The 25,247-nt window shown below is 39.6% G+C and overlaps 1 protein-coding gene and 1 long non-coding RNA gene across 2 annotated transcripts in view; one reads left to right on the top strand and one right to left on the bottom strand.

Annotated features, from left to right (window-relative positions):
• Positions 1-11,465: 11,465 nt before the first annotated feature.
• LOC123587025 lies at positions 11,466-23,170 on the bottom strand. The gene is made up of 3 exons (XR_006707099.1): positions 22,977-23,170; positions 16,769-16,854; positions 11,466-11,498 (listed from the first exon to the last, which is right to left on the bottom strand). It is a non-coding gene; the product is annotated as an uncharacterized LOC123587025 (long non-coding RNA).
• BNIP3L (BCL2 interacting protein 3 like) overlaps positions 23,171-25,247 on the top strand; it is a 19,855-nt gene continuing 17,778 nt past the window's right edge. Inside the window, exon 1 of the mRNA XM_045456751.1 lies at positions 23,171-23,385. Within this exon, the coding sequence (XP_045312707.1) occupies positions 23,286-23,385 (100 nt within the window). The 5' untranslated portion in view covers positions 23,171-23,285. The remainder of the gene's footprint in view (positions 23,386-25,247) is intronic.

Genomic DNA, 25,247 nt, shown 5'->3' with positions numbered 1-25,247 from the left:
ATGCGGGGCTTGAACTCACGAACCACAAGATCATGACCTGAGTTGAAGTCAGACACTTAACCAACTGAGCCACCCAGGCACCCCTCAATAATCACTTTGAATATAAATGGTCTAAATGTGCCATCTGTCAGAGTGGATTAAAAAACAAGACCCAACTACATGTTGTCTAAAAAAATAAAAACCATGGGGCGCCTGGGTGGCGCAGTCGGTTAAGTGTCCGACTTCAGCCAGGTCACGATCTCGCGGTCCGTGAGTTCGAGCCCCGCGTCGGGCTCTGGGCTGATGGCGCAGAGCCTGGAGCCTGCTTCCAATTCTGTGTCTCCCTCTCTCTCTGCCCCTCCCCCGTTCATGCTCTGTCTCTCTCTGTCTCAAAAATGAATAAAACATTAAAAAAAATTTTATAAAAAAATAAAAACCTTATTTTAGGAGCATGTGGGTGGCTCAGTCAGTTAAGAGACTGACTCTTGATCTCAGTCAGGTCATGATCTCACAGGTTGTGAGTTTGAATCACACATCGGACTTTGCACTGATGGCGTGGAGCCTGCTTGGGATTCTGTCTCTCCTTCTCTCTGCCCCTCACCTGCTTGTGCTCTCTCTCTCTCTCTCAAAATAAATAAATAAACTTTTTTTAAAAAAGGATTTTTAAAACCTTATTTTAAATATAAAAACAAAGATAGATTAGAAATAAAGGGATGGAGAAAAATATACCGTGCTAACTCTAAATCAAAGAAAGTGGGAATAGCCACATTAATTTCGGACAGAGAAGACTTCATAAAAAGGGAGGTTTTAAGAGATAGAGAGGGACATTACACAGTAAGTATTAGAGGAATTGATTCTCTAAGAAGACATAACAATCTTTAACATATATGCACCAAACAACATCAGACAAAAACAGAGCTTCAGGGAGAAACAGATGTATCCATTATTATAGTTGAAGACTTCAACACACCTGTGTCAGAAATGGACAGATCCAGTTGGCAGAAAACCATTGAATACATAGTAGAAATCAACAACACCATTGATCAACTGGCTATAATGGACATCTATAGATTACTTCATCCAACAACAGAATACACATTATTCTCAAATTCCTATGGAACATTCACCAGGATAGGCCACATTCTAGGCCATAAAACATACTTTAACAAATTTCACAGAATAGAAATCATATAATGACTGCTCTTGGACCAGAGTGGAATTAAACTAGAATTTAATAACAAAGATAGCTGAAATATCCTAAAATACTTGAAGGTTAAACAACACACTTCTAAATGACACATGGGTCAAAGAGGAAATCTCGAGAGAAACTTAAAAATATTTGACCTAAATGAAAATGAAAATACAAGTTCTCAAAATCTGTGGTATATAGTGAAAGCAGAGCTTGAAGGGAAATTTATAGTATTGAGTGCACATATTAGAAAAGAAGATTAAAAATAATCTAAGTTTCTACCCTTGGAAACTAGAAAAAGAAGCACAAATTAAACCCAAATTATACCAAAAGAATAATAATAAAAATTAGAAATCAATGAAATTGAAAACAGGAAATTAAGAGAAAATCAATGAAACAAATAGCTGGTTCGTTGAAAAAAATCAATAAAATCAATAAGCCTCTAGCCAGATAATTAAGGAAAACAAGAGAGGACACAAATTACTAATATCAAAAATGAAAGAGAGTACATTAACACAGGGCCCATGGACATCAAATGGACAATATGAACAATTCTCTGCCCACATTTGAGAATCTAGATGAAATGGATGAATTTCTTGAATGATGCAATCTGCCAAAACTCACACAAGAAAAGATAAAGCATCTGAATAGGCCTATGTCTATTAAAGAAATTGAATCTAAAATTAAAAGCCTTCCCTTCAACAAATGGTATTGGGAAAACTGGACAGCAAAATACAGAAGAATGAACCTGGACCACTTTATTACACCATACACAAAAATAAATTCAAAATGGATGAAAGACCTAAATGTGAGACAGGAAACCACCAAAATCCTAGAGAACGCAGGCAGCTACCTCTTTGACCTCAGCTGCAGCAACTTCTTACTAGATATGTAAGTGGAGGCAAGGGAAACAAAAGCAAAAATGAACTATTGGGACTTCATCAGGATAAAAAGCTTCTGCACAGCAAAGGAAACAACAAAACTAAAAGGCAGCCTACAAAATGGGAGACAATATTTGCAAATGACATATCTGATAAAGGGTTAGTATCCAAAATCTATAAAGAACTTATCAAACTCAACACCCCAAAAAACAAATAACCCAGTTAAGAAATAGGCAAAAGACGTGAATAGACATTTTCCCAAAGAAGACATCCAGATGGCTACAAGACACATGAAAAGATGTCTAACATCACTCATCACCAGGGAAACACAAATCAAAATCATGATGAGATAACACCTCATACCTGTCAGAATGGCTGAAATTAACAACACAAGAAACAATAAGTGTTAGCAAGGATGCAGAGAAAGCAGAACACTCTTGCACTGCTGATGGGAAGGCAAACTGGTGCACCATTTTGGAAAACGGTATGGAGGTTCCTCAAAAAGTTAAAAGTAGAACTACCCTATGATCCAGCAATTGCACTGCTAGGTATTTACCCACAGGATACAAAAAATACAGATTTGAAGGGGTACATGTACCCGATGTATATAGCAGCATTATCAACAGTAGCCAAGTTATGGAAAGAGCTCAAATGCCATCAACTGATGAATGGATAAAGAAGAGGTGGTTTGTGTGTGTGTGTGTGTGTGTGTGTGCGCGCGCGCGTACAGACGCGCGCGATGGAATACTACTCATCCATCAAAAGGAATGAAATTTTGCCATTTGCAACAATGTTGACGGAGCTAGAGTGGATTATGCTAAGCGAAATAAGTCAGTCAGAGAAAGACAAAAACCGTATGATTTCACTCATTTGTGGAATTTAAGAAACAAAATAGATGGACATATGGTAAAGGGAAAAAGAGAGAGAGAGGGAAACAAACCATACGAGACTCTTTATTATACAGAACAACCTGAGGGTTGATGGAGGAAGGGAGGTGTTGAGCACTGGCTGTTATAGGTAAGTGATGAATCACTAAATTCTACTCCTGAAAAAAAAAATAAGTAAATAAATAAACTGTAAATAAAAAATAAAACAAAACAAAACAATATTAAATTAAATTAAGCCTTCCAAAGGAGAAAGTCCAGGCCAAGAAGGGTTCACTCGTAAACTATATGAAGCATTTAAAACATATCAATTCTCTAGAATCTCTATAAGAACATAAAAGCAGAGAGAATTGTTCCTAACTCGTTCTATGAGCCAGCATGACTTAAAACCAAACGCCAAATACCAAAACTGGACAAAAACATTAGAAACAATTGCAAACCAATAATTCTTATGAACATAGACACAAGAGTCTTAAAAAAGAAATTAGCAAAGCAAAGCCAACAATGTATAAAAAGGGTTATATACCATAAACCAGTGGGATTTATCCCAGGAATGCAAGGCTGTCCACATTAGAAAATCAATTAATGTAACCCATAAGATCAACAAGCTAAAGAAGAAAAATAACATGCTCATATCAATAAATGTAGGAAAAGCATTTGACCAAATCTAACACCGACGCGTGATAAAAACTCAGTAAACTAAGAAAAGAGGGAAACATCCTCAGCTCCATAAAGAATATCTGCACAAACCCTACAACTAATATCATACTTAATGGTGAGAAATTTGCAGCTTTTCTTCTGAGATCAGGTATAAGGCAATATTGTACTGAAAGTTCTAGCTAATGACATCAGGCAAGAAAAGGAAATAAGAGGTATATAAACTGGGAAGGAAAAAATAAAATTGTCTTTGTTCATAGATGGTATAACCATCTACGCAGATAATCCAAAATAACCACACAAAAAATTCCTGGAACTAAGTTATAGCAAGACTGCAAGATACAAGGTTAATATACAAAAGGCCATCACTGTCTATATACCAGCAGTGAGCAAGAAGAATTTGAAATTTAAAACCACAACACCCTTTCTTAGCACCTCAAAATAATGAAACATTTAGGTATCAATCTAGCAAAATATGTGCAAGATCTATATGAAGAAAACTGCAAAACTCTGATGAAAGAAACTAAACAAGAACAAATTAAATGAAGAGATATTCGATGTTGACGGATGGGAAGACAGTATTGTCAAGAATACAGTGCTTCCCAACTTGATCTATACATTCAATATATAGAATAAATATAATCCTAATCAAAATCCCAGCAAGTTATTTTGTGAATATCGACAAACTCATTTTAGTATTTATATGGAGCCATAAAAACCCCAGAATAGCCAACACAACATTGAGCATGAGACCAAAACTGGAAGACTGTCACCGGCCAACTTCAATATTACTGAAAATCAAAAATAATCAAGACTGTGGAATTGGTGAGAGAATAGATAGATCAATGGAACAGAATAGCAAGCCTAGAAATAGACACATATAAATGTGGTTAACTAACCTTTGACAAGGAACAAAGGCAATCCAATGGAGAAAAGATAGTCCTTCCAACAAATGGTTCCAGAACAACTGGATGTCCACGTGGAAAAAACTGATTCTAGACACAGACTTTATATCCTCCACAAGAGTTAACTCAAAATGGATCATGGACCTAAATCTAAAACACAACATTGTAAAACTAGAAAATGACATGGGAAAAAATATAAATGCCTTGCATTTGGCAACGACTTTTTAGCTACAACACCAAAGGCTCAACCCATGAAAGAATTAACTGCTAAGCTGGACTTCATTTAAAAAAAAAAAAAAAAAAATCCTGTTCTTTGAAGTACATTGTCAAGGAAATGAAAAGACAATCCACAGACTGGGGAAAAGATATTTCAAAAGGCATATCTAATAAAGGGAAGTTTGGCCAAATATAAAAAAGAACTTTTTAAAACTCAAGTAAGAAAATAAGCAATCCGATTTTTTTTTAAAAAAATTTTTAACCTTTATTTTTTTGAGACAGAGAAAGAGCATGAACGGGGAGGGTCAGAGAGAGGGAGACACAGAATCCGAAACAGGCTCCAGGCTCTGAGCTGTCAGCACAGAGCCCGACGCGGGGCTCGAACTCACAGACCATGAGATCATGACCTGAGCCGAAGTCGGACGTTCAACCGACTGAGCCACCCAGGCGCCCCTTTCTTGTTTTTTTTAATTAAAAGAAAAAAATTTTTTTAACCTTGCAATCTGATTTTTTAAAAATTAGCTAAAGACCTTAACAGATACCTCACCAAAAAAGATACACAGATGGCAAAGAAGCATAGGAAAAGATGCGCCATATCATATGTCATCAGGAAAATGCAAATTAAAACAACGAGATACCACCACATACCTATTTGAATGGCCAAAATCTCAAACGCTGACAAATGGTAGCAATGATGTGGAACTCATCAACAGGAAATGTCCATGCAAATGGCCAAAATCTCAAACGCTGACAAATGGTAGCAATGATGTGGAACTCATCAACAGGAAATGTCCATGCAAATGGTACAGCCACTTTGCACGGGAAGTTGGGCAGTTTCTCACAAAACTAAATACTTTTGGCATATGATCTAGCAATTGTACTTCTTGGCGTTTAATCAAAGGAGTTGAAAACTTATGCCCACACAAAATCCACACAGATGTTTATAGCAGCTTTATACATAACTGCCAAAACTTGGAAGCAACTAAGAGGTCCTTTGGTAGGTGAACTGATAAGTAAACTGTAGTGCATCCACACAATGAAATATTATTCAGTGATTTAAAAAAAAAAAAGAGTTTTGGGGCGCCTGGGTGGCGCAGTCGGTTAAGCGTCCGACTTCAGCCAGGTCACGATCTCGCGGTCCGTGAGTTCGAGCCCCGCGTCAGGCTCTGGGCTGATGGCTCGGAGCCTGGAGCCTGTTTCCGATTCTGTGTCTCCCTCTCTCTCTGCCCCTCCCCCGTTCATGCTCTGTCTCTCTCTGTCCCAAAAATAAAATAAACGTTGAAAAAAAAAAATTAAAAAAAAAAGAGTTTTGAAGCCATGAAATGACGTGGAGGAACCCTCCATATTACTAAGTCCATATTACTAAGTGGAAAAAAAAAAAAACAATCTGAAGGGCTACATACTGTTTGATTCCAATTATATGACATTTCAGGAAAGGCAAAACTATAGAAACAGAAAAAAAAATCAGTGGTGATGTCAGGGGTTAGGGGTGAGCAGGCTGAATAAGAAGAACGCAGAGGATTTTTAGGACAGTAAAAATACTCCATGTGATACCATAATGATGGATACATGTCATTTTACATTTGCCAAAACCCATAGAATGTACACAAAGACTCATTCCTGATGTAAGCTATGGGCTTCGGTGCTAATGATGTGTCAGTATAGGTTCCTCAATTGTAGCAAAGGTACCACTCCGGTGGGGAAGGCTGATAATGGGCAAGGCTATGCATCTGTGAGCCCAGGGTTACATGGAAAATCTCTGTCCCTGCTAGATATTGCTGTGAACCCAAATCTGGTATAAAGTCTATTAAAAAAAGGATAAGAAAAATGAACAGGGCGTAAAATACCATCTTGTGCATGATGGGAGTCCTAGAGAATACTTGAAGAAATAATGGCCAAAAACTTTCCAAATTTGATAAAAGGAACAAATGTACCCGCCAAAGAAGTCAATGAACTCCAAAATGACAAAGCCAAAGAAATCTACATTGCAACACCTTATATTCAAATTGTCAAAAGCCAAACACAAAGAGAATATAAATCTAGACAAAAGTTGATTTCTGATCAAAAACCATGGAGACAAGAGGACAGCAGGATAACATTTTTATGGGATGCAGCAAAAGCAGTGCTCAGGGAAAAATTTACTACTGTAAATCTCTACATTAAAAAAGAAGAAAGGGTCCCCTGGGTGGCTCAGTTGGTTAGACGTCTGACTTTGGGTCAGGTCATGATCTCACAGTCTAGGAGTTCAAGCCCCATGTAGGGCTCTGTGCTGACAGCTAAGAGCCTGAAGCCTGCTTCAGATTCTGTGTCTCCCTCTCTCTCTGCCCCTCCCCTGCTCACTCTCTGTCTCAAAAATAAATAAACATTAAAAAAAAATTTTTAAGGGGCGCCTGGGTGGCGCAGTCGGTTAAGCGTCCGACTTCAGCCAGGTCACGATCTCGCGGTCCGTGAGTTCGAGCCCCGCGTCGGGCTCTGGGCTGATGGCTCGGAGCCTGGAGCCTGTTTCCGATTCTGTGTCTCCCTCTCTCTCTGCCCCTCCCCCGTTCATGCTCTGTCTCTCTCTGTCCCAAAAATAAATAAACGTTGAAAAAAAAAATTTATAAAAAAAAAAAAAAAATTTTAAGAAGAAAGACTGCAAGCCCATAGCTTAACTTTATGACTTAAGGAATTGGAAAAAGAAGACCAAACTAAACCAAAAGCTAGCAGAAGAGAAAAATAATAATGATTAGAGAGAAATGTGATAGACAACTAGTAAAATCACAGAGAGAATGAATGAAACCAAAAGTTGGTGCTTTGAAAAGATCAACAGAATTGAGAAACCTTTAGCTAAACTAAGGAGAAAAAAGCAAATAACTAAAATCAGAAATAAAAGTAGGGATATTACTACTGGCTTTACAGAAATAAAAAGAATAGTAAAAGAATACTAAGAACAATTATATGCCAACAGATTATAAGACCTACATGAAAATGGACACATTCCCAGAAAGACACAAATTACCAAAACACACTCAAGAAGAAATAGAAAATCCAGGTAGGCCTATAGCAAGTACAGAGAATCGTAAACCTCTAGACATGAAAAACCCAGGACCAGAAGCCTCACTGGTGAATTCTTTCAAACATTTATTGATTTTTTTTTTTTAATTTTCATTTATTTTTCAGAGAAAGAGTGGTGGGGCGGGGGGGGGGGGGGGAAGAGCGATGGGAACAGAGGATCTGAAGCGGGCTCTGTGCTGACAGCCAAGAGCCTGATGCATGCCTCAAACTCACAAACCGTGAGCTCATGACCTGAGCTGAAGTCGGACGCTTAATCGACTGAGCCACCCAGGTACCCAATCCTCCCAAACATTTAAAGAAAAATTAACAATAATCCTTCTCAAACTCTTCCAAAAAGTAGAAGAAGGAAGACTTCCTACCTCATTCTATAAAGCAAGTATTACCCCAACCCCAAAGGCTGACAAAGACACCACAAAAAAACTATAGACCAGTATCCTTTATGAATGTAGATACAAAAATTCTTAACATTAAGTTCAGTCACAAAACAAGGAGTCCTACTTCCACCAAAGCTATTCAACATTGTACTGGAGGTTCTGACTGGAGCAATTAGGCAAGAAAAAAAGGAAAGGCATTCACTTAGAAAGGAAGGCATACAACTATCTCACTGTCACATGATATGATTTTATACACAGGAAATCTCAGAGAATTAAAGGAAAATTACTAGAGCTAATAAATGAATTCAGTCAAGTTTGCAGGGTACAAGACCAACATACAAAAATCCACTGTCTTATTATATATAAACAATAAATAACCTGAAAAGAAAATTAACAAAATAATTCATTTACAATTGCACACAAAAGAATAAAATAGGTACAAATTTAATCAAGGAGGTGAGAAATCTGTACACTGAAAAATATAAAACATTGCTGAAAGTGATGAAAGGATATTTAAATAAATGAAAAGACAACCCATGTTCATGATTGGAAGACTACTGTTAAAATGCTAATACTACCCAAGGCATTCTATATGTTCACTGCAATTGTATCAAAATCCTAGAAGAAAACATACTAGAAAATCTTTGTTACCTTGAATTGGGAGATATGACATCAAAAGCACAATACATAAAAGAACAAATTGGTTAACTAGATGTTATCAAAACTGAAAACTTCTGTTCCTCAAAAGACAGTGTTGGGGTGCCTGGGTGGTTCAGTCAGTTAAGTGTATGACTTTGGCTCAGGTCATGATCTCATGGTTCTTGGGTTAAAGTCCCGCATCGGACTCTGTGCTGACATCTCACAGCCTGGAGCCTGCTTCGGATTCTGTGTCTCCCTCTCTCTCTGCCCCTCCTCTGCTCTCACTCTGTCTGTCTGTCTCTCTCAAAAATAAATAAACATTTAAAAATTTAAAAAAAGGGGCGCCTGGGTGGCTCAGTCGGTTAAGCGTCCGACGTCAGCTCAGGTCATGATCTCACGGTCCGTGAGTTCCAGCCCCGCGTCAGGCTCTGTGCTGACAGCTCAGAGCCTGGAGCCTGCTTCAGATTCTGTGTCTCCCTCTCTCTGACCCTCCCCTGTTCATGCTCTGTCTCTCTCTGTCTCAAAAATAAATAAAACATTTAAAAAAATTTTTTTAAAAAAATTAAAAAAAGACACTGTTAAGAGAAACACCAGACAAGTGTATGTAATGGGGGCGGGGGGAGGGGAAGCGGGAATCTTTACAAATCATAGGCCTGAAAAAATATTTGTATTGTGAACATATAAAGAACTCTCATAACTCAAAAATAAGAAAACAACTCAATTTTAAAAGTGGGCAAATGATTTGAACAGACACTTCATCAACTAAGATATATGGATAACAAACATATGAAAAGTTGTTCAATGGCTTTATCATTAGAGAAATGCAAATTAAATCCACCATGAAACATTACACCCTTATGAGAATAACTAAAGTTAAATTAAAATTAACACAATACCAGGTGTTAATAAGGTTATTGAGCAAACAGAACTGTCAAATGCTGCTTGCGGAACTATAAAACTACTCTTGAAAATATTTTAGCAGTTCCTCAAGATATTAAACATACTCCTACCATATGATGCATTCATTTACCTCCTAGGTATTTCCCCAAGAGAAAAGGAACTATATGTCCATACAAGGAATTGTACATAAATGTTCATAGTGGCCATATTTGTAATAGCCCCAAATTGGAAACAACCTAAATGTGCCTTCAATGCATGAATGGAGAAACAAATTACATATATCCATTCAAAGGAATGCTATTTAGCAATAAAAAGCAACAAACCATTAATATACACAACTACATAAATGAATCTCAAGATAAGTATTTTGAAAGAAGCCAGCCAAAAAAGTACATCATATATGATTTCATTTATATAAAAACTCTGGACAATGAAAATTATAGTGACAGAAAGCAGATCATTGATCACCTGGGAGTGAAAGGACGGGAAGGGCAGGAGGCACAGATTAAAAGGGGCACTAGAGGGCTGCCTGGGTGGCTCAGTCAGTTTAGTGTCCAACTTCGGCTCAGGTCATGATCTCACGGTCTGTGAGTTCGAGCCCCGCGTGGGGCTCTGTGCTGACAGGTTGGAGCCTGGAGCCTGCTTTGGATTCTGTGTCTCCCTCTCTCTCTGTGCCCTCCCTGCTCACACTCTGTCTCTCAAAAATGAATAAACGTTAAAAAAAATTTTTTTTAATAAAAATAAATTTAAAAAAAAGGGGGGCACTAGGAAAAGCGTTGAGGATGATGGATATATCCACTCTCTTGACTGTGGTGATGGTTTCACAGTGTAAACATAAGTCCAAAGATATCAAATTGTGTACTTACAAACATGTGCTTCGTTGTGTTTCAACTGTTGTGCAAAAAAAAAGTTGTTTCAAGAGAAAAAATTCACGGACAACAGGCCAACCTTTTAGAATATGCATTCTTAGGGGACACTATTCTCAGGGAGAAAACTTCAGCAAGCCAGAGATAACTGCATAAATTGCGGCAATAGGATCTATAATGAGCAATGAAACTGTAACTATAGAATTGAGACTAAAATAAATATGGGAATTATGCTAACATATTTTTGTAGTCTCCTAGAATCCATTCCCTTCCCAGTGTGACTTTGCAGCTGGTTCTCTGACTTGCTTTGGCCAATGGAATGTGCAAGGAATGATAGTTTGGAGTTGCTTCTGCTCATTATTCTTGAATTTCTTCCATCATCATGAGGGGAATATGATCTGGCCAACCCACAGTCCAAGGAAGATTACAGAGCAGGACCAACTTTCACCTTGAAACCAAATCCACCTAAACTGAGTCTATATGAATTATCCTTCAAATACATGACAGAGAATAAATGTTTCTTCCGTAAGCCAGTGAGTTTGGGGTGGTTCATTATGCAATATGATTACAGTAATAGCTATTGGATACGTACAAATATATAGTACGATGTATTAACTCTATATTGAAATGAGTAATTAACATATGTTTGTTGTGGCGGAGAAAAGGGAGAAAAGTAAAAGATAGGGAAGGTATGCAACCTTATTTTTACTCATCAAAATTTATCAGATTAAGTTGACAAATCAAGTGATAGATGTTCAACTATATCTAAAACTACAAAGATAAATATGAAGAGAATATGACTGGGGCTCCTGGGTGGCTCAGTCGGTTAAGCGTCTGGCTTCAGCTCAGGTCAATTTTCACAGTTCGTGAGTTTGAGCCCCGTGTCGGGCTCTGTGCTGACAGCTCAGAGCATGGAGCCTGCTCCGGATTCTGGGTCTCCCTCTTTAGAAGAAACTGAAGAAAGAAGAAATGGGGGACTAAAGAAATTATACAAACGTATAGTTATAAGAGTAACTAACTGAACAAAAATAAAATTCCTAAATTATAAAATGAAATCTATTATAAAACAAAGAGCACTATAGTGAAAGATATTTTGAGATATCAAACAGAAAGCATGATATATAACAATATTAAATCCAAATACATATATATTATTAATGTATATAAATGTGTTAAACAGGGGGCCGGGGTGGCTCAGTCATCTAAGCCACTGGTTTGGGCTCAGATCATGATCTCACAATTCATGGGATTGAGTCCTGCGTTGGGCTCTATGCTGACAGCATGGCACCCACTTAGGATTCTCTCTCTCTCCATCTCTCTCTGCCCCCTACCGCCTCTCTCTCAAAATAAATAAATAAACTTTAAAAAATAAATGTGTTAAACTATTGTAGTAAAAGAAAAAAAAATCTGATTATATCCTAAAGCAAAGACTAGTTTTTGCTGTAATCCTATGACACACCTAATAGAATGTAATTCAGAGAGGTGGAAAATTAAAAGGGTAAGTAAAGGTACACTATGATGTTACAACTAAACAAAAACCACTATCACAACAAAAACCAGGATCGTGATGTCAGTATCAGGATAATTTGAACTGAGGACAAAGTGATGACCACTTCATTATGATAAAGAGACAACCATGAATATCTGTGAATCAAATAATGAAGTATCAACTATAAAAGAAGGAGATAGAAGAAATAAAATCATAGTTAGGGGTGGGAAATGTTAACTGACCTCTTGAAACCCATGACACATAAAGAGGAGGAAAATAGAAAAACTTAAGTGACACTACTATTTTTTTTTAAACATTTATTTATTAGGGGTGCCTGGGTGGCTCAGTCGGTTAAGCGGCTGACTTCGGCTCAGGTCACGGTGTCGCGGTCCGTGAGTTCGAGCCCCGCGTCGGGCTCTGTGCTGATGGCTCAGAGCCTGGAGCCTGTTTCGGATTCTGTGTCTCCCTCTCTCTGACCCTCCCCCGTTCATGATCTGTCTCTCTCTGTCTCAAAAATAAATAAACGTTAAAAAAAATTTTTTTTAACGTTTATTTATTATTGAGAGACAGACAGAGACAAAGCATGAGCAGGGGAGGGGCCGAGAGACAAGGAGACACAGAATCCGAAACAGGCTCCAGGCTCCGAGCTGTCAGCACAGAGCCCGACGCGGGGCTCGAACTCAAACCACGAGATGGTGACCTGAGCTGAAGTTGGACGCTCAACGGATGGAGCCACCCAGGCGCCCCATTAAATGACATTACTATTAAGGTGGTTCCAATAGATCCATTAACCCTGATATTATGAACACAGAAACTATACCTTCTTTTTAAATACTCGTGGAACATTCTCTAAAGGAAACCATATAGTAGATTTCAAAGAAAACCTAAAAAATAATCTCCAAATGAGAAACAATGCAAAAACATACTCTGATCTGGAAAAAGTCTTAAATACCCAAGTTCAGAAAAAAGAATAAAATAAGTATCAAACATAACAAGTTAGGAAAAGATGAAGAGGGCGGCTAATGAGTATAGGATGACAAAAGTCCAAAATTAGATTGTGGTGATGGTTACATGACCCTGTGAACATAATAAAAACACTGAATTGTGAACTTTAAAGGGATTAATTGTAGAGTATGTGAATTATATCTCAATTAAGCTGTTAAAAGAAGGATTTAAGAATAATACAATTGGGTAGGAAGAAATGAGATTTAAAAGTCAATAAAATAGATAAACTATTAGGTAATATAATCAAGAAAAAATTGAGGACATTTAACACAAAATAAGATATAAAGGGAATATCCTATGGCAACAAAGCTAACCTCCCTAAAAACACTGGATGTTTCTTCCCTTAGTGGAATTGTACCAACCCCTTAAAGAAAGGTAATTTCAGTTTTATCTACTTAAGACCATAGAAAAGGAAACTTTCTTTTTTTTTTTTTTGAAAAAGAAACTTTCTAATTAATTTTGTATAAAGTGATTATGCCCAAACTCAGAAAAGACTAAGAAATGTTCAAGACTTTTTTGAAGAAGCACTTTTACAAAATAATAATAATAATAATAATAATAATAATAATAAATAGAATAAGGAGGGATATTATAGTGTGAAACTGAATAAAGAAAACCTAATTCAAAGTGGAGTCACGAAGCAATGAAGGAAGGGTTCTCATGTCTGTGCCACTGGTCATAGCTGACTTTACATACACCAGAAGATTTTCTCCTCACCCAGCAACAACCCAGCCAATGAGAAATCGGCACAACCCTGAACTCTTGCTCTCCTCTGATATATTTTTGTTCAAAGCAACCCCTCCAAACTTTCTCCTTTCCTCTATAAAAGGATGATCTCCTCCCTTGTTCTTTGGACTTGCCTAGGGATCCCCAAGATTTGCTCCTCCTCAATTCTTCAGCTATTCCCAAATAAGGTTGATTTTGTTGGTTCAACTGCTCACCTTCTTCTTTTAATGGTTGACATTTCTTGGTGTTACCAACGGGATCCAAAGGAGATAAACTCTTGAGAACTACCCGCAGGACCCACCTGAGCCCCTTGTGTTCTTCACAAAGTGCAGGGGCGCCTGGGTGGCGCAGTCGGTTAAGCGTCCGGCTTCAGCCAGGTCACGATCTCGCGGTCCGTGAGTTCGAGCCCCGCGTCAGGCTCTGGGCTGATGGCTCAGAGCCTGGAGCCTGTTTCTGATTCTGTGTCTCCCTCTCTCTCTGCCCCTCCCCCGTTCATGCTCTGTCTCTCTCTGTCCCAAAAATGAATAAACGTTGAAAAAAAAAATTTAAAAAAAAAACAAAAAAAAACAAAGTGCAGTCTTCTTCCCTTTGGGTTTGGTTAAGTCTCCTCTTGGATTCAAGCTCTCCCCTTTTGGTCAAGCTTTTGGACTTTATTTGGGACCTCTTTTCATGAAAGTACCACCCTTCCTGCTGATTTTCTTTTTGTTTTCTAAATTTCTGTCTTCCTCCTCTTCTTCTTCTTCTTCTTCTTCTTCTTCTTCTTCTTCTTCTTCTGTTTATTTGTTTATCTTGAGAGGTGAGAGAAGGGGCAGGGAGCGAGGGAGAGAGAATCCCAAGCAGGCTCTGTGCTGTCAGCATGGAGCCTGATGCGGGGATTTGATCTCAAGAACTGTGAGATCATGACCTGAGCTGAAACCGAGAATTGGGTGCATAACCAACTGAGCCACCCAGGTACCTCTGTTTTTGTTGTTGTTCTGGTTGCATTCTGAGCTCTCCAAGTTTACTGTGCATACTTGGTCTCTATTTCTGTTTATTCCCTTCTGTTTCTGTTTCTATTTGTTGAAGTTTCTTAGCAAGTCACCCATCCTATTCAAAAGGGGTGGGAAAACACATAATTCCTGGTGTTGTTAAACAGCTGTTGGAAAACAGGGCCCCTTGTGGTATATTTTAGAGAATCCAAAGGCCAGATAGGCTCCACCTAATCCTTGGACCAGGTTCTTGTGCCTTTCTGAAAAATGGGTAAAGTTTTGGATACTTTGGAATTTTATTTTATTTTATTATTATTATTTTTAATGTTTTATTTATTTTTGAGACAGAAAGAGACAGAGCATGAGCAGGGGAGGGGCAGAGATAGAGGGGAGACACAGAATCAGAAGCACGCTCCAGGCTCTGAGCTGTCAGCACAGAGCCCAATGCAGGGCTTGAACTCACAAACTGTGAGATCAGGACCTGAGCCGAAGTTGGCTGCTCAACCGACTGAGCCACCCAGGCGCCCCGCTTTGGAATTTTAATGGCCATTCTGGGGAAACTTTCTTTTAGATAAATCCACCATTTAAGGTGATATATGAAAAGAGAAGATCCTACATATTTCGGCAACAATGAAATGCATTCCTAGATCGGTAGCAGAAGGTCTAAAAGACAAAATGACTCCAAAAACAGCTCTAACAGGAACCTTGTAGCATACAAATGCAAAATCTTTAGTAAAAAACATTGGCCATCTAAGGAGGTAAACTTAACTTAGGCCATCTGCCAGAAACATAATTTGGATCCAACTATTCTTTTGAGTTTTGTACCTGAGATATAACTAAAAATTTTAAAACAAAAGTTATAAGATTTCCATGTCTGCCTATATATTATGCATGTCTATGTATGTATATTATAGATATGTGATATTTTCCTACCTCTGGATGGTATTGCCAAAATTAATTTGTAAATGACTCCTTTTTATTGGCTTCAAAACAATAAGTACTTATATAAATGAAGTAGACTAACCCAAATGTTTTTTGAGTTCACGTGGTCTGAGATAAACTAAAAGCTGGTTTAAGTTTGTCGGTTTCGTAAAAACAAGCATGTCTTCTACCCTACGACCCAGCAGTAGCACTGCTAGGAATTTACCCAACGGATACGGGAGTGCTGATGTATAGGGCCACATGTACCCCAATGTTTATAGCAGCACTTTCTTTTTTTTTTTTTTAATTTTTTTTTTCAACGTTTATTTATTTTTGGGACAGACAGAGACAGAGCATGAACGGGGGAGGGGCAGAGAGAGAGGGAGACACAGAATCGGAAACAGGCTCCAGGCTCTGAGCCGTCAGCACAGAGCCCGACGTGGGGCTCGAACTCACGGACCGCGAGATCGTGACCTGGCTGAAGTCGGACACTTAACCGACTGCGCCACCCAGGCGCCCCTATAGCAGCACTTTCAACAGTAGCCAAATTATGCAAAGAGCCTAAATGTCCGTCAACTGATGAATGGATAAAGAAGTTGTGGTTTATATATACAATGGAATACCACTTGGCAATGAGAAAGAATGAAATCTGGCCATTTGCAGCAACGTGGATGGACCTGGAGGGTATTATGCTAAGTGAAATAAGTCAGGCAGAGAAAGACAGATACCATATATTTTCAGTCTTATGTGGATCCAGAGAAACTTAACAGAAGACCATGGGGGAGAGGAAGGGGGAAAAAAAAAGTTAGAGATGGAGAGAGCCAAACCATAAGAGACTCTTAAAAACTGAGACTAAACTGAGCGTTGATGGGGGGTGGGAGGGAGGGGAGGGTGGGTGATGGGCATTGAGGAGGACACCTGTTGGGATGAGCACTGGGTGTTGTATGGAAACCAATTTGACAATAAATTTCATATTAAAAAAAACAATTTGATATTTTTCTACCTCTGGATGGTATTGCCAAAATTAACTCTTCAGAGTCATCAACATTAAATATAATGCAAATGAACAACTATAATTCTACTTGGGTTTATTAAGTCAAATAAGTTCATCTTACCTCAATTGCAAAGTTTGTCAGCAGGAAAATTCCCTGGAAATGATGGCTGATCTTGTCTAATGTCTCGTTAAGCTTTTGTGAGTAATCTAAACATAATTTGGGGGAACAAAGGATTTAGATAGATGAAATGGAATAAGAATTTTTTAAGTTGCAATAATTCTGTTTTATGGTATGCGTGCTTAAAAAATACCTTCCCCAAATATTTTTGGTAACTTGAAACTTTTAGAACTTTGCTAAGTTAAATCAAATGATGGAACTTCATTGAGTATCTGGATCATTTTCCAAACAAGATAAAACACTAAAGCATTAATTACTGAACATAGGTTTCTCTACTATTGATTTTCTATTTCAGAGAAACTAAAGGTAAATTTGGGTCTGTAAGTAATGATGTCTCGTGCCACATTGAAAGAGTATACTAGTTAAAAGAGCATATGCTTCCAGAACTGTATTTATAAATGAAATACGTGAAATGTATAAATACGTGAGATGTATTTATAAATTTGTCAGTCCATTATTGCTTACTTCTTAGTCTTCAGAAAGAAATTTTTTGCATGGTTAAGACTGAAATGGATTTATTTAAGTTTAAAAAAAGAGAAAGAATTTTAGTATCAAAAGTATATGGGTACAGAATTAAAATTTGTCTTTTCTATTAAAAGGACAAAGTTTTCTTAGATTATTTTTTTGCTATTAATAAGAAATTATAAACAAAGTTTCTGTACCTTCAATGTAATCTCCCTAGGAAACAAAGAATCTGTGTTTTATCTTTATCAGGTCTTTGATTACCTAGGGAAAGAGTCTTTTCTATTAAAAGGAGCTAAGGCTTTCTGCAACTTGGTAACCTTCTGTGTTTGCCTTTAAAATGTTTTTGTCACTTTGGTCAAATGGATAATTATGTCTTGCTTCATAATTTTCTGTGGTCCTATTTGGTCAAGTGTTAAGGTCTTTTTATATTTTTTTTTTTAATTTTTTTTTTTCAACGTTTATTTATTTTTGGGACAGAGAGAGACAGAGCATGAACGGGGGAGGGGCAGAGAGAGAGGGAGACACAGAATCGGAAACAGGCTCCAGGCTCTGAGCCATCAGCCCAGAGCCTGACGCGGGGCTCGAACTCATGGACCACGAGATCGTGACCTGGCTGAAGTCGGACGCTTAACCGACTGCGCCACCCAGGCGCCCCAAGGTCTTTTTATATTTTTGACAAACTTCCCAAAATTCTGGTTGAAATCTTTTTGACCTTGAACTATCTTGTGTGTTTCCAGAGGGTTCCTAGAACATCTCAAAGGATTTGTTTTCTCTCCCTACAAAAAAGGGAAATGTTAAACTGATTAGGCTTATTTAATATGTTAAATTACATGAGAAGCTTGTCAAATAAGAAGTAATACTAAACCTTATTTACCTTATATTTGTATATGTATATGTAATTTTGTGCTCCAAAGTTTATATGAAATCCTTAAAATTCTGATATGTCCTGACATATTATCAGTCATAATTTAAAAATATACGTCACAGGGGCGCCTGGGTGGCGCAGTCGGTTAAGCGTCCGACTTCAGCCAGGTCATGATCTCGCGGTCCGTGAGTTCGAGCCCCGCATCAGGCTCTGGGCTGATGGCTCAGAGCCTGGAGCCTGTTTCCGATTCTGTGTCTCCCTCTCTCTCTCTCTGCCCCTCCCCCGTTCATGCTCTGTCTCTCTCTGTCCCAAAAATAAATAAACGTTAAAAAAAAATATATATATATATATATATATATATATATATATATGTCACAGAAATAAGCAAGTTTTCTTGTCAATTCCATCGTAATGAACTGTTCGTCAGATCTTCAATAATGGGCACTTTTAAGTCTTTTGTCATTTATACCCAGTTATTGTTTTACTCTGATGCTTTTGCAAATGTATTTCATCTAAGGAGAAATTCATGAAAAGGACTCTGACAAGTACTGTAGAATATAGGTCTCTGAAAGCTTTAGGATCATATAACTAGGTTGAAGAAAACGTTTTCTCTTAAGCGATCTATGACTTACAACAATTATGTGAAATCTTTGTGAACAAAGATGAAATGATTTTTTTTCTTCCTAACTGATCCCTCCAGAATTCAGACACTTGAGTACTTTTTCTCATGGCAATATAGTTATTTGCAGAAGTTCAATAAGAATCTGTTCTCCTTGCGAACAGGCCACGGCTACCTCCGTGGCTAAGATCCTATTAGAAAGGATCATTCCTACTAGGGGAACCCCTCTTCCCCCCACCTTTGAACTTCCTAGTGATCGGGGAACCCACTTTACCAGTCAGGTGCTTCAACAAATTTGCGCTGTTTGGCCAGTTTCACAACACGTTCACGGTGCCTACCACCCTCAATTTTCAAAACTAGTTGAATTACTAATCCATCATTAAGACTCAATTAGCAAAATTTGTAGAAACCCTTCAAATTCCCTGGACAAAAGCACTGTCACTGGTTTTTCTGAATCTCAGATCCGCCCCTTTTGAAACTGGTAAACTCCATTTTTTGAGATAATCACAGGATGCCCAATGCACTTAACTAGTTCCTGCTTTTTTTGATCCACAGCTGACAAAAGGGGATATACTTCAGTTTTGCCAAGGTCCAATAAAATCCTTAAAGAATGATCATACTTAGTAGAACAATCTTTCCACAGTGAGCTCCCAGGAGACAAAGCCATTAGACCTCATAATCTGCAGCCTGGAGATTTCATCTCCTAGGAAAGAAGCCTTCAGAAAGATTCCCTCCAATCAGGCTGCCTGGAAGGGACTTTACCAGGAATTTAAGCAAATGGCAGCTGAGCCAGACAGCTTTCCCAAAATGATAGGACTAGGCCTGTTTACTTTTTCTTGCTATTCTCACCTTACTTTCCTTCTCTCCTCCTTGGAAAGGCAATGCTCTTATCCACACTTCCCAATCTATTTCAAAAGGGGCAAATCTTTCTGACTGTTGGATCTGTCACCAGAAACTCCAATCTATTCACGATGTCAGAGACCCCTTGCTTTTACAAGTAACCGATTTCTCCTTAGTCTCAAATGTCATTCCTGAGTACACGCACAAGCCTTTGGATGTTACCTATGGGGTTAGGCTACTACGGCCAGGTGTTCCCCTACTTTATTTCAACCTTTCCCCAGTAATAACCACATTAGCTCAAATAGACACCTCCACCTTTGCCAATCATACAACCTTTGCTTCCTCCCAACCCGTGTCTTTTCCTTGCTTAAATATGATCTATTCCCCGTATCCAAAGGAAATACAGATGGACTAACTCCTCTTTGCAAGGTTTCTTTAGAATGGGATGGTACCTCACAGAATGTCATCCTAATTCCCCTGACCCCTGGCTTGAAAAGTTCAATCAGGAAATTCCAGCTAATGAATCTATCAACAACCAGGTCTTAGCTGAAGTCCTCTGTGCTCCATCTGGTTTCATTTTTGTCTGCAGTGGATAGCATTTTCATGGGTGTATGAATGTTTAGATAGCTGGTGAACTGGACGCCAACGCTTATTGGGACATTTAACCATCCTTGTTGAGATGCATAACAAACCAAAAGCCTTCCATTGGTTCAGCCATTGAACCACCATGGCTGCCTTGAATGGGAACTTCAAGAGGCATTCACGACTCCATAGGGAAAGCTTTTCTTCTTTGGGTTGCGGTAAATACCAATGAGCACCTGATCAGAAATCTCTCCCTAACATTAGAAGAGCTAGCCAATTCCACACCAAAGCAGTAGCAGGCCAACAATGATCATTTGAATCATTGGCTAATTGCTTCGCCCTTGATTACTTGCTGAACAAGGAGGCATTTGCGCAATGGCAAACACCATCTGTTGCACCTTATAAATGCCTCTAGAGAGGTAGAAACTCAATTACACAAGATCAGGGAACAACTGCACTGGTTACAACAAATTTCACCTGACTTCCCTGGTCCTTTGGTTTGTTCAGTTGGCTACCTTCAAATTTGGGTCATGGTTTAGAACCATTATACAAATTGGATTTGTCATGCTACTTTTAATTCTGTTTTGCATAATTATTTTTAAACTTGTTGTTTGTCAAATCTCCCCAGAGGTGATGCATCAAATGGAATGATGTTAGCTCAACATTTTGAGATGATTTCAAAGCTTAAAATCTAGACAAGATACGACCTTAAGAGGGGAAAATGCCTGACAGCCCCTCCTTCTACCTTCTTTCTTGTTCAAATGTGGTTTCTATGGTTTTTATCACCACCTGCTCTCCCTGCAACATGGGACACGACTCCAAGGAAAAGTCCTTCCTGGCACTAAGTGACACTGATAGACAAAAAATGTTTAATTAAGTAAATAAGTAACCAAATGCTTGAGCAGCAATTGTCTCAAGGAAAGATCTTGGTCAAAAGAGGGAAATGTGAAAATGAATAAAGGAAACCTAATGCAAAATGGAGAAGGGAATCAACGAAGAGGGTGTTCACAGGTACCACTCTTGGCAGCCTACCTTACATACTTCAGCAGGACGAAGCTCCCTTTACATACCCCAGCAGGAAGGAAGATTTTCCTCTTGCTTGGCAACTACTCAGCCAATGAGAAGTTGCCACAACCTCAAACTCTTGCTCTCCTTAATGAACTTTGGCTCAAGACAACCCCTTCCAACCTCTTCCTTTCCTCTTAAAGGACGCTTTCTTCTTTCTTCTTCAGACCTGCCTGTGGTTCACCGTCGTTTGCAACTCCTCTGCTATTCCTGAATAAACTCAATTTTTCTGGCTATTCGCTTACCTTTTTCTTTTAATGACTGACAATAGTCTTGAATGGGAAGGCAGTTTTGTAAATATGTCAACTATCTTCCCAATTAATCTTTTAATTGAATACATTTATGACCAAAATCTTAAAAGAATTTGCAATGCAATTTGACAAATCCTTAAAAAACATTTTTAGTGTGGAATTTGTCAAATATATTGAAAACTGGAATAATAGTTTAATGTATCCATCGCCTAGCTTCAATAACTACTAATACATGGTCGATCCTGGAGAGTCAACTTTTAAGTTCATCTAAAGAGTTATTAAACAGTCATGAAGTTTTAAAAAGACCACAGAGGGGACAAACTTCTCTTATTTTTAGTTAATGGAGCTATTGTAGAGAGGCCTTAAACAGATTCATGTTTTTGAGGAAATTTAGAACATGAGAAAGGTACGGTTTCACAGACCGGGTTGCGCAGTCCGTTGGGCATTCAACTCTTGATTTCTGCTCAGGTTATGATCCCAGGGTCGTGGGATCGAGCCCTGCGTCAGGCTCAGTGCTGAGCATGGAGCCTTCTTAAGATTCTCTCTCTCTGTCTCTCTCTCTTTTCTATCTCCCTCTGCCTCTCTCCCCTGCTCAATCACCCTTCCTTCCTCCCTCTCTCTCTCTCAGATAGTAATAATAAAAAAGGTACAGTTTCAAATCAGTGTGGAAAGGAGGACTTAAAAATTAATAAATATCATTGACTCAATTGACTACTCAGTTGGAAAGAACTGAAGTTAATTCATGTACAACAAATCAAAAATAAATTTCATATAGATTAAGGGTCTCAATATAAAAAAGTAAGGCTATAAGAAAATTAGAAACAATTATAAGGAATGGATTTAAAATCTTGGTGTCAAATATGGCACCCAAACCATATGAAAGTAATAGATTTGATCGCATGAAAATTTTGAACATTTGCAGAGTGACACAAAGTTAAAAGATGACAGACTGAGAGAAATATATGCCACACAGACCAAGGAAAGGCAAAGACATGGATATGTGAAATAGGTGGAGTGTTTAGGAATCTAAAGAAGTTTAGCGCCACCCAAGCAGAAGGAACATGGCTTCCCATGTCCAGTCCCAGAAATAGGTTCAGTGATGGAATCTGGGTGGTTATTTCCTTCCGTATGTCTTCCTGGAATTTTCCACTTTTTACAACGATGGAATAGTACATTTGAAATTTAAATTTTTTAAAAATCTGTAACAACTAAAATTCTGGCGTGCCTTACATTGTTCCCTATTTAGGGTGTTAATATATCGCCAACTTTGTTTTAGGTTTTAAGACAGGGAGGCACCTGGGTTTTTGCTTCCTTTGTGTCACCATGATACCTATTACAGAAGTGAGCCTTTATACTGAAATGTTCGGGGGACTGGCTAAAACAATGTCGATCCTGGAGGTGTGGGTGATTTGGGTGCCAGCACATGAGCACCTCACACTTCCTCATTACACATTTCTCTCTAACCTCTATCTCGGTTCCAGCCGCATCAGTCACTCCACCAGGCCAGTACAAATGACACGCAAGAATTCATTCCAGGGGCGCGAGTCAGCGTGACTCCCGCGTCTCCAGATCCGGAGCTCGCCTAGGAACGCCCCCTCCCCGCCCCTTCGCTTGTTGTGTTGTCATCACGTGGCCCTAGCGGACCCTGACGTCAGGGGCGGGGGAGGGGCTGCGCAGGCGCAGAAAAGGGGGCGGGGGACTCGGCTTGTTGTGTTGCTGCCCGAGAACCAGAGACGGTCCTGCTTCGGCCCCGGGTCTTCCAGCCGCCCGACAATGTCGTCTCATTTAGTAGAACAGCCGCCGCCCCCCCACAACAACAACAACAACTGCGAAGAGGGTGAACAGCCGTTGGCCCCGACAGCCGGCCTCAACAGTGAGTGCTGGGCCGGCGGGCTCGGTGAAGAGGATGGGGGAGGAGGAGCTGCTCTGGTCGCGGCCGCCAGCTCCGCGCGGAGGGCGGGAGGAGAAGGCAGCCCATTGGCCCCGGCTGAGGATGTGCGGGTGACTGACAGCTCCTGTCACCTGTCAGGGCGAGTTGCTCCTGTCTTCCTCTAGCCCTGTCTCCCCTCCCTCCTGGGGTCTTGGGTGGGGAGCTGCTTGGGTTCGCAGTTGGGAAGGGCCGATGGGTGGGAGGAGAAGGGGGGCGAGCCGATCCCACCTGTGGTGGGCCCCCGAGCGGAGCCAATCGGGGCGCGGGGGGCGGGTCTTGGGGCGCGGTGAGGGCGGGGTGGGCGGAGCGGGCGGCGGAGGGGACGTGGGCAGGGATGGGGACGTGCAGCGGGGACGCCGGGGGATGGACGCGGGCGGCGGGCCGAGGGGAGGGGGCGGCCGGCAGACGCGTGGGAGGTCAGGTGTGCGGCGGGGCTCGGGCCTGGCCCGGCGGACTTCCCCTCTCTGGGTCGGCCTTCCCCCAAGGCTTGGAATGTGAGCCCCTTGGTTCCCTTCCTTTGTTACCACAGGCTGGCCAGGAAAATTATTTGGCAATTTAGTGGTTACTTGTATCGCGCGTGTTGGGGAGTGAGGGGTGTGAGGAGGCTATGCTACTTTTTTTTTTTTTTTCCGAGATTTTTTTTTTTTCTTTTAGAGTTGGCCCAAGTGAGTTTTTTGTTTTGTTTTTGAAACGATGGAGTTGTGTGCCCTGAAAACCTCTTGTGACCAGCCTCTTTAAACCACCCAAGATTGCATAAATCTTGGAGTCTGGGGCAATAAATGTTCAGAAACGGGCTTAAAACCACACTGATGCAGTCGGGCGCTTGGAAGTCCATGTGCAGTACTGAGTTAGGACCAACTACAGTTGCTTATCCAGACATTGCGGTGCTCAGACATCTTGTCCTAAGATTGTTCCTAGCTGTCTTTAAAGCTTAGAGTCTTGGAAAGGTTCTTGCCTAACCTTTCTTTCCACAATTGATCTCATAAAAGAGGTAGTTGGGACAGTTAGCATATGGCCTGATGAAATCATTTAAAAATCATTTGGATGCTTAAATGACACTTCAAGGCATTGCCATCTCTTTCATAAGAGGGAGGTGTTCCAACATGGCCTGAAAATTATTTTAGGGAAAAGAATTCCTGTCCCCGCAAGATGGGGATAGAATTTTCGTATTTTAAGATGTTTTCATTGCTTATTGCTCCTGTTCCATCTTTTGATGGATGAATTTCTGAAAGGTTGAGTTTTTAAAACTTACAAGTGTCTTATGTTCTGGACTGTAAGATTATATATTATTTCCCACAGTAAGGATTAATTTATGTGGCTTTAAACGTTATTCGTTTCATGTGTTAATGTGCATTTTAAACACTACTTAACTTGTTTTTAGCATACTCTTAGAAGCATGGGATTTCAGAATAGGAAGACTTTAGAGGTAACTGCCTCTCTTTACTGGTAAAGGAGTAAAAGTGTGTTGTCCAAATTCACAGCAGGCTAGGACTTAGAGCTGAGATTTCTACTTTCAAATGATCTAGTGCTCCTTTCAGGACACGTCAGTGGCCCAGAATGCCCTGGTTAATGTGTGTTTACTATTCTCTCAGTATGTTATCCTGCCTTCTGAGCAGAAGTGACCTGCCTAGCCAGCTAGCTCTTTTTGGTGTACTCTTTCTTCATTGTACTCCCTCTTATCCTGCAGCGCTTACGACTTGGCCAGTTGGTTAGTATGCATGCATGATTTCACAGAAAAAAAGAAATTTTAGTTTTCCTTTGACCAGCTAGCAAAAACAACAAAGGGGGTTGAGTTGTATGTGATG

The sequence above is a fragment of the Leopardus geoffroyi genome, chromosome B1 (assembly GCF_018350155.1).
Source record: "Leopardus geoffroyi isolate Oge1 chromosome B1, O.geoffroyi_Oge1_pat1.0, whole genome shotgun sequence".
NCBI lineage: Eukaryota > Metazoa > Chordata > Mammalia > Carnivora > Felidae > Leopardus > Leopardus geoffroyi.
The sequence above is the reverse complement of the archived record's forward strand: the minus strand, read 5'-3'. Positions and strand labels throughout refer to the sequence as shown.